The sequence below is a fragment of the Hevea brasiliensis genome, chromosome 11, assembly GCF_030052815.1.
Source record: "Hevea brasiliensis isolate MT/VB/25A 57/8 chromosome 11, ASM3005281v1, whole genome shotgun sequence".
Lineage (NCBI taxonomy): Eukaryota > Viridiplantae > Streptophyta > Magnoliopsida > Malpighiales > Euphorbiaceae > Hevea > Hevea brasiliensis.
The window spans coordinates 7,189,644-7,200,056 of record NC_079503.1 but is presented as its reverse complement, the minus strand read 5'-3'; the positions used below and the strand labels follow the sequence as shown (position 1 = coordinate 7,200,056).

General features: G+C 29.6%; 2 protein-coding genes across 2 annotated transcripts; one reads left to right on the top strand and one right to left on the bottom strand.

Moving 5' to 3' along the window:
• Positions 1–2,857: 2,857 nt before the first annotated feature.
• LOC110663805 (uncharacterized) lies at positions 2,858–3,466 on the bottom strand. The gene has a single exon (XM_021823225.2). The coding sequence runs from the start codon at positions 3,464–3,466 to the stop codon at positions 2,858–2,860; it is 609 nt and encodes a 202-aa protein (XP_021678917.1).
• Positions 3,467–7,028: 3,562 nt separating this feature from the next.
• On the top strand, positions 7,029–8,861 carry LOC110663806 (protein FAR1-RELATED SEQUENCE 5-like). Its single transcript, XM_058130111.1, has 4 exons — positions 7,029–7,414; positions 7,472–7,592; positions 7,692–7,994; positions 8,226–8,861. Exons 1-4 carry the CDS (start codon positions 7,029–7,031, stop codon positions 8,859–8,861), a joined length of 1,446 nt encoding a protein of 481 aa, XP_057986094.1.
• The last annotated feature ends 1,552 nt before the right edge of the window (positions 8,862–10,413 follow it).

The following is a 10,413-nucleotide window of genomic DNA, read 5'->3' as shown; positions in this document are numbered from 1 at the left end:
TCTTATTTAATTTTTTAATTATTTTACTTTTATATTTTAAATAAAAATAAAAATATTATTTTAATAAATAATAATATAATAATAAAAAATTTGTAATTTAATTTAATTTTTATAATAAAAAATTATAATATATAAAATATAAAAATTATAATTTTTATAATAAAAAATTAAAATATTAAAAAATATTAAAACAAAATTTGGATGCTACTATAAGTAGCGTCCAGTTTTTTTTTTTTTTTTTCGCCTCACGTACTAACTAAAAATGTTATTTTGACTCACGTTTGTATTTTCAACTCACCCGTTCTTATAATTTTTAAATTTTTAACATTTTTTTTCATATTTTCTTTCCCATGACACCCGGTAATTAACATCAGAACATGTCAAGTAGAGATACAAGTTATTTATTTTTTTAATTATTTATTTTTTTTAAATTTTAATTTTTTATTTTATTAAATTTTAATTTAAATTTAAATTAAAAAATAATATTTATAATAAAAATTTAAAATATATAATATTAAATATTATAATTTTATTTATTAAAATAATATTTTTAATTTATTTAAAATATAAAATAAAATAATTAAAATTTTAAAGAAAAATTGGACGCTACTTATAGCAGCATCCAGTTTTTCTTAAATTTTTTTAATTATTTATTTTTTTAATTTTAATATTTTATTTTATTAATTTTAATTTAATTTTAAATTAAAAAATAATATTTATAATAAAAATATTATAATATATATTATTAAATATTATAAATTTATTTATTAAAATAATATTTATATTTTATTTAAAATATAAAATAAAATAATTAAAAATTAAAAAAAAGTTGAATGCTATTGTAAGTAGCGTTTAACATTTAAATTTTTTTAATTAATTTTTTATTATTTAAAGAAATGCTAGACGCTATTTTGAATAGCGTCTAGCTTTCCTTTCAAACTTTCTATCATGACTCTATTATAAATGGCGTCCAGGCCTTAAAAACGCTATTATAGGTAGCGTCTCGCACTCAGTCCGTCCAGCTCAGCATAATTTATCCCTTTTTAGTAATTAATTTTAAACTTACCTGTTTTGATAAAATTTTATTTTTGATTTACCCTTTTTGGTAATTAACCCAAAAGTGAGAGTGTTCCATTTAAAGCCTAAAAGAATTTGACCCCTGTATTTTAGAAAATTAAATTATTTATTAGATTTCATTTTACAAGTGAAATAATTGGTCGGAGACTTCAAATGTTTTGATTCCAAGAATGAATCATGTTTTGATATCAAATAATAATAATAATAATAATAACATATTTTCAGAACACTTTAAATAAATTATTGGTCATATTCTTGGCTGTTCTCATTATATATATATATATATATATATATATATATAGATATATATATATATATATATATATATATATATATATATATATATACAGAGCTAATGATTCTTCATATTCTGATATTCAGGGCCAATCAGACTAATAATTGAATCAAAACAAATTAAGATTGGAACCAGACTGACGAGACTATGCATTTGTAGAGAGGAATCGCGGCATGATGTCATTGGAAATGAGTACTGTATAGTATCCCCACATAAGATAGTTAATCTTCGAAAAAAAAAAATATTAAATAAGCCCAATGATTTAAATAAGTTCATAATTGAATTTTCGGTTAAATAAACGCATAAATTTTTCTAATTTAAATTATCATTTAATAAAATATTATTTTTTAATTTTTAAATATTAAACATTATTTATTATTTTTAATTAAATAAATTAAAAAAGAAATTGAAGAATATGGATATGAAAAAATTAGTATTTTAATTTTTTTATTAAAAAAATAATATTTTATTTTTTTAAAAAAATAACTTTATTTAAATTTAATTAAAAATTATATCTTACTATTTTAATTTTACACTTATTTATGTGCAAGACTTTTTTTTTTTTTTTTTTTAATCTTTCACCTTCGAAAATAAAATGGCCGCAGGCTGCTGCTGATAAATAAGAATATGCGAATATGATTCAAGGATAATGACCATAGAGACGGGCTGTTCTTCTTGTACAAATTCCTCATGGCCCATTTTTGCTACCAAAGAGCCAAGACTGGCGGCCACATTGATGTGCTGTACGCAAAGCCATGGACTAAATACATCCATATATTCTCTATTTTTTTTTTCTTTAATTATAAACTATTACCCAATTGTTATACATTTATTAACCACCTGATGTTATGGCTTATATAAAAAATGGAAATTTTTTGTTTGCTTGTGACAAGGGATCTCAAGGAAGGTTTCTTCATTCAAATATCAAAATCTGATATTGATCTTAATTAATTGGGTACCAATTAATGATAGATATTTTAAATATTATTTCATAGTTGTCCTTTGGCTACCGCACCCACCCCACTGCTCTTAAAAAATTTGGTTCCTTTTTCCCAACTACATTAACTTATTGGATTATTTTTAATGCACATATCATCATTTAACTTTGCCTTAATGAGATAAAATTCTATGCTTAAACTAAGGCCTTTGATTCCTCACATTTGGTAAGCTAGCTAATTCGAGATCATCGAATCAAACCCATTTAAATTTCCAATTAAGTCAATTAAGAGCTCATCAAGCAGATATGAATATGCTTCCAAAAAAAATATATATATATGATTTTGGTGTGATGGTAAGATATATAATGTGATTGTCTATTAAATACATGATTTTCAGAATTTTTCTGAACCCAAATGTCAATAGCATAACAAAAAATGCAACATTTAGCGTTATTTTGCTACACAAGGTTTGGTCAATCCAACAATATATATTTACATTTATAAACTTTAATCCAGAAGCCAGAAAAAAGCTTCTGTGTATAATCGCCTACCAGTTACCATACACCACAGCCTGACTTCTCCTCCTCCTAATCCCATCCCATAACCTAACGACGTTGCCGTTAATGGCCGTCAAATCCTGGTACATGTACCATCCCATGTCCCCCGTTCTCATCCTTAACACTCTCTCCCAGCTCTCCGACCACTCTCCACAACCTCTGTTTCCATATCCCCACTCTCCAACCACCGTTAACTCATCGTCTCCGTTATCATCACTCTCTCTTTCATCTACGTAATACTTTACAAACTTCCCTCTCGTAACTCCGTCATCTTCAAAAACAGATGAAAATGTAGCTGGGCTTGCAGATGATGGTGGTGGTGACGGCGGTGGCTGAATAGCTGACTCGGGTACGGATGTTTCGACAACCGGTTTAGGCTCATTTACGTTCCGGACGTCAATGCAATTAGCTGAAGAAAGTTGCTCCGATTTCAAGGAGAATGTGGAGGCTCCAGCGACACCGGCGTTTCTGATTTTCCAGAAGCTGACAACCGCCGTTATAAGTGCCACCCATGTCCATAGATTATTGACGACGGTGAAGATCCCAAAGCTCACATAATTAATAGCCAAAGCTTCAAGAGGAGAATCCAAGACGTTCATGGTGGTTTCGAGGTCCGTTACTGGAGGGTTAAGGTGTGTTCATTCAAGGTTGTGGAGGGGTGAATGAGGCGAGGAGAGAAAGTGGGGATATAAAGGCAGGTAAGATGGAAGGAGAGCCGTTGGATGAAGCAAGTGGGTGGTGGGATCTGATAAGAGATGCCCAGAATCGAAGAACAAAGATGCTTATTGCTGAGGTAGATCCAAATTATATACCAAATTATGCACTCGCGATTTTTCTTATTTAAAAAACACGTGTAACGTCAGGAGTGGGTCTCGTCTTCGTCACATATCCTCTTTCGATGCTGACCGCTATACAGTAGAGAGAAAAGGAAACGGAAAGGACAAAGACAGAGAGATAAACAAGTGAAGTACAGAAACGTGACTGTGAGGTGACGGTACTTACACGTGTGAAAAAGCAGAAGGCCTGTGAGGACTGAAGAATTTTATCGCGTGACGTTAACTTTTTTTTTTTTTTTTTTATATTTTAACCTTTAAGTTATTGCATGTTGTAAATGTGTGACTGAGGCGTGTGAGGGTCAATGAAGCTGTGTTTATGTGCTCGGCTGATGAGTCACAGTAACGTTATTTGTTGGCATGTGATCCACATTAGGATCAATTTGACTTGAATTCAAAGATTTTACCATCATTAAACTCTGAGAGGATTGTACTTTGTATTTCTGATTTTAACACTAGATAAATGCCCGCGCATCGATTAATTTTTAAAATTTTTATATTCAAATTATTAATATATTTATTTATAATTAACGTTAATTAATTATAATACAATAAATATAAATTTAAAATTATATAAATTATTAAAAGAGATATCTCTAAATTGGATTAAAAATATATAAAATGTTAAAAAAAATAATTATTAATATAAACTTACATTAATATATTAAATAATTAAAATTTATATAAATAAAAAGTAAAATAAAACATAAAAATATATTTTCATTTAAAAAATTATAATCAATTCATTTTAAATATAATATTATTAATTAATATATTTTTATTATTTTGTAATTTATATATTTAAAATTAATTGTTAAATTTTGAGAGTTAGATAAGTAATTAAATAATATTTTTTGAGCATAATAATATAAAATTATTTAAATAATATTATATAAATTATCCATTAATTATATATAAATAGGCTTAATATAGGAGATATTTAAGTAGATAATGTTATAAGATAATATAGATATAAATATATATAATTAATATATATATTAACATATTATAAATTACTTTATAATAATAGTTAATTATTATAATATTAATTATATATAATATAAAATGTCACGTGTCATATTCATTTATTAATTATTTTAAATTTTATTTTTATTACTTTTATCTCTCAAGTTTATTAATAAAAATTATATAATAAAAATAATTAATATATATATATATATATATTATATAAAGTTTCTTATAATAATAATAATAATAATAATAATTACTTATTATAGTATTAATAGAGTAACTATTAAATAATTTATAACTTATATATAATAAAAAGATGTCAAATATCAAATTCTGCTACGTATTAGCTATGTGACAATACTATAAAAGATAATATCACGTGTTAAATTCTGTCATGTATTAACTACATGACAATACTATAGAAGAAAATATCGAAAATATATTCTTATTTTATATAGATATATAAATTTTAAATTTATTAAAAATGCCAAAGCATATAAACTTATTTATTGGATAAATAATAATTATTTATTTAAAAAAAATTAAAATATTAATTATAATAAAATTTACATATCATTCATTAAAAGAAATAATTAGAAAAATTCAAAATCTCAATTTAATAACAGAGTTAGTTGAATCTTTACAGCTGAATCAATTTTTAGTGATTTTAATTTTTAATTTTAATAAATTATATTGGATAAAAAAAAATAAAAAAGAGGTGTTTGTTTGAATTATATTTGTAAGTAATTTAGCCAACTTTTGAAAATCATACCTAACCTAAAGGAAAAGTAAAAGTACTATGGCATGATAGGTGTGTAGGGAGGAAGACTCAGAAGAGGCTCCGCGTGATTCACACAACAATTAATTTGATCTGATTTTACAGTCTGGCATATCTTAGCGCGTCTTTCGTTTGGTACAAAATACACTGAGGAAGCCTCATCCTGGCGGTGGAGAAATTATGCACACACACGAAACTTATAACTTATCATCCAATAAATCACAATTTTAGCTTACAAGAAACCCACTTAACTCCGATTAGGATTTAATAAAACCTCGCGTTAGCTTTGCCAACTGCTATTCCATTTCAAGCCCACTATAATAAATACAATTCTAGTAATTTAAAAAAAAAAAATAAATAACTCATAATTTGACAGAGTTGAGGGCTAACTAATTTGTTGCAAATAAATTGGTTTTGTTATTTCAACCATTCTATTCGTGAATCCAATTTTGCAACAGATTGTCCATGTTCGTTGGATTGATCCTCCTGAGGAGATCAGGAACTGAATTGAAGTTCTGGGCATTTAGTGTTGGTTTAAGAATATGGTTGGCGTGGGTCATGGGGATGTGCTTTAAATTTTAGGATTTGGATTTAAATGGACTTGGGCCTATTCTTCTGGTTTAAGAACGTGTTGGTTCACAATGAGACAGGCCTTGGGAGGCAGTGTCCGTACTCCAAAGTCTAGCATGCTTATTAAATTCACTCCGGAACAAAAATTAGCTTACAAAAAATGTATAAATAAAGTATAATGTCTACTTTGCCCTTATACAATTTAAGCTCCAAACTAATCTAATTTTCCCTTCAAAATTATTTCTCTCCAAAACTCAACCAATCATAGTCCTCCTTTTATTTGATCAATCAACTCTCACCAATTTTTCAACCAATTACATCCAATCAAAATTTAAGCTAATCACATCCCATCAAAATTTCAATCAATCAATACCTCTCACCAATCTCTCAACCAATAATATTCTACCAAAAACTCAACAAATCATATTTAATCCATCCAAAAATTAAACCAATCACAATTAATTTCGTATTTTTCTATTTAAATCATATTTTCATCTCTTAAGGATAAAGAAAATATCCTTCATCCATAGATTAGGGTAGAAAGAAAATGATCCATCTTATTCCATTCTAATACAATATCATACCATATCGTCTAAGATTTTGTGCTATAGTGAGTGAATCTTATGGTATTGATTAAGGAAAATGAAGGTTGAGAATGAGAGAAGACGGAGAGAATTGTATGATACATTAGGGATTAGAGATGATGACAGTCTATTTGATGAAAACTCTTTGAGCGATGAACCTTCCAATGGCATCAATGGCACACCCTCCCTCGCTGATCAAGAAGTCACGATGCAAGAATCTCAGTCAAGCAGCGATGGCCAGCATTCAAACATTCATGAGGATGAAATTGCTTACAATGTGGAGGAAGGTCCAAAAAGTGGGATGCATTTTCCAACTATGGACAATTTAGTTAATTTCTACAAGGAACATGCCAGGTTGAAAGGATTTTAAATTGTAATAAGATCGACTTCTAAAGGCAATGGTTCACTTCCTAAATATGTGCTGATGACCTGTGACAAGGGAAATAAACCACATGGTGGGAAATATACTAAGCTGGTGAATTGTCCTGCAAGAATAAACGCTACTTTGAAAGACAATGGCTTATGGGTTGTTAGACGAGTCGTAACTAACCATATCCACCAATTGGATCCATTTATGTCGAGGTTTATGGCTCGTCACAGGTGTTTGACTGATGGTGTGAAAAGATCACTAGAGGCCAATGATATAGCTGGAATAAGGCCTTTTAAGAGCATTAGATTGTTAGAAGTACAATCCGATGGTCTAGAAAAGATGGGATGTTTGCCTAAAGACTGCAGAAATTTTATTTATAATAGGAGAAGGTTGCGACTAGATGAAGGTGGCGCCGAGTCCATCCAAAAGCTCTTTTCCAGGTTGCAAGTAATAGAAAGGACTTTCTTCTATGCGATTGATGTTGATTGGTAATGTAGGCTTAGAAATATATTATGGGTTCATCCACGAGGTAAAGCTGCGTATGAGGAATTCCATGATGTTATATACTTTGACACAACTTACCTTGTGAATACCGGATGCCTTTTGCAACATTCGTTGGTGTTAATCACCATGGCCAATCTATTCTACTAGGTTGTGCCTTATTGTCCCATGAGGATGTAGAGACTTTCAAATGGGTTTTCTCAACTTGGCTTTCAGCAATGGGAGACACTCATCCCCATGCAATTCTCACTGATCAATGTGAAAGCATTATGGGCTGCTATCAGGGAAGTAATGCCTGAAACAAGATATAGATTCTGCTTATGGCATATCCTTAGCAAATTGTCAAAGAAGTTTAAGGGTGTGGAAGATTTTACAAAAGCAACCAATGAGTTTAAGGCTTTAATATTTGACACTTTGACGATTGAGATGTTTAAAAGAAATTGGAATGAGTTTCTGACCAAGTATGGACTAGAAAATAATGAATGGTTAACGAAGCTTTATTTTGAAAGGGAGAGTTGGGTACCCATCTATCTCAATCACGTGTTCTAGGCCAGAATGATGTCTACTCAAAGAAACGAGGGGATGCATGCTTACTTTAATGGTTATGTTAACTCAAGAAGCACATTGAAGCAATTCGTCGAACAATATGAGATGGCCATATGTGGGAAGACTGAGAAGGAGTTGCTTTCAGAGTTCATATAAAAAAATAGGATTGTTAATTGCATATCCCAATTTGGATGGGAAAAACAGTTTCAACATGCATTCACTCATGAAATGTTCAAGTTGGTTCAAGAGCAGATTAAGTGCCTATGGTACTGCGATGTGAAAATTCTAAATGAGGATGAAGGGAGCAATAAGCATGGGATGGAGAGATACAATATACTTGAGAGGTGCATAATTAATTACTGGTATCACAAGGAGTTTGTCTACAATGTTGAGCATAGAGAAAATGGACAATATTTCAGTTGCAAATGTAGAAGATTTGATTCAAGCGGAATACTTTGTTGCCACATCTTAAAAGTGATCATTACAAAAGGCATTGAGGTAATTAATGAAAGATATTTACCTAGGAGGTGGAGAAAAGATGTGCACCGTCCATATAATAAAAAGTTTTTTGCCGGAGGCTATCCCATGATGACAGAGGAATACAAAAAATACCGTGAACTTGAGGGCGATTTTGAGCAAATAAATGACATTATTATTGGCAACACACAAAAAATGGAGTATGTCAAAAGGCAGCTTCGAGTTTTGAAGGTGAATTTATCAGAATGGAATGATGGATTGTTAGCTTCTGAAGTAGGCTTAGAAAATGTTGGTGTTGCAAATTCTGATAGTTCAGTTGCTATTTTGAATCCACATGAGGCTCGCAGCCATGGTAGGCCATGAAGCAATCAATTCCGTTCAAGACGTGAATTACATAGAGGGAGTAACCATGGCAGAAGTAGAGGCAGGAGAGGTCGATGTGGACGCGGCACGAGTGTAGGTGGTGGAGTGCGAATGACAAACATCGTCACACAAAATAATAGTCTTCAGGTTATAATAATATAACTTCCCTGTTAATTACAATTGGATAGTTAATTAGGTGTTTATTACTAATTTTTTTAAGCAGTTCATTAATAAGGAATTCTAATTTTTCCATTTTGGTTTCTTTGACAGGAAAATGCACATGGTTATCCTGGTACCTCTATAAATCATAGTGGAGATGGAATGCAAACGAGCCAACATCAAAGTATTGTGCGCATTGGTAGCGACTTTACTTGCGAAAATCTAAATTTGACCTTATAGAGCACATGATGTTCAAAATTAGATTTGGTTATGGTGTATTTTGTTGTTTTGTTACTGCTTTGAATCCCAAATAATAAAACTTTTAGTCTATTTCTAGCCATCTTATTTACTACACTGTTTAATTGACATCTGATAGCTTTAGCTCTTAGCTTCTTCAATTTGCTTGCATCCATAATGGGATCATAGAATGAATTACATGGTAGTGCATCTAACTATTATAGTTGATTAACTACTCAACCATGTGTACAATTGCAACAATAGACTTGTGACCAATTCTCACTCAATTCTCGCCCATTACAATAGATTTTACAACATCTAGCTATTAAAATTGCACTGTATATTAGAGTGGGCAAGTTTTAAGTGAGAGACATGGAACACATCACGTATTTTATCATGATGTAGGAAGTTAGAGTTTGTAAGCTACTTGTCCATTGCGCTCCATAATTTTGTATGGCCCATAGGATTTAAGATTCAATAATCGTCTCATTCTCATTTAATAATGTACTTAGTTTTTATATAGATTTAAAGTTAATAATCAAGTAGGAATAGTCATTTACAACATAATACAATTCATGCCTAGCAAACTAAATTAGTTGAAATAACAAACTAAGTTGTTATCCAATTATAGAAATTAGTTAGCTAATTATAGAAATTAGTTATCAAATTATAGAAATGAGTTAGCTAAAATAAACTCTAATCCCATTGGGTGCTATTTTGGTGAAGTGTCTAATTCTGGGGTAGTTCAAGCCTTTTTATGCGTTCATACTTAAAAGAGATTCTTTGAAGGTAGAATTAAGAGAAAAATATATTTCAATCTAAATGATATTGCAAAAATTATAAATTTGACATTAAAATATACCAAAGTTTTAGGAAAAAGCAGTACAAATTAATTAATGTTACTACACAACCATCATCACAAAAGTCTTTTAGCCATGAAATTAATCTCAAAAGTACACAGTACTTTCCAAATAAAACAAAAAAAAAAGTAGATAGTAAATCAATATTTAGAGTAGCTCCATTCCTTTTCGCTTCAGTGAAATAAAGAACTTAGGTCCTTTATGATCAATCTTTTGGAAAGTAATCAAATCTCCTTTCTCAATGCCATAAAACTTAACAAATTTGAACCACCTCACAGTAATCTTAGTCACTAAAG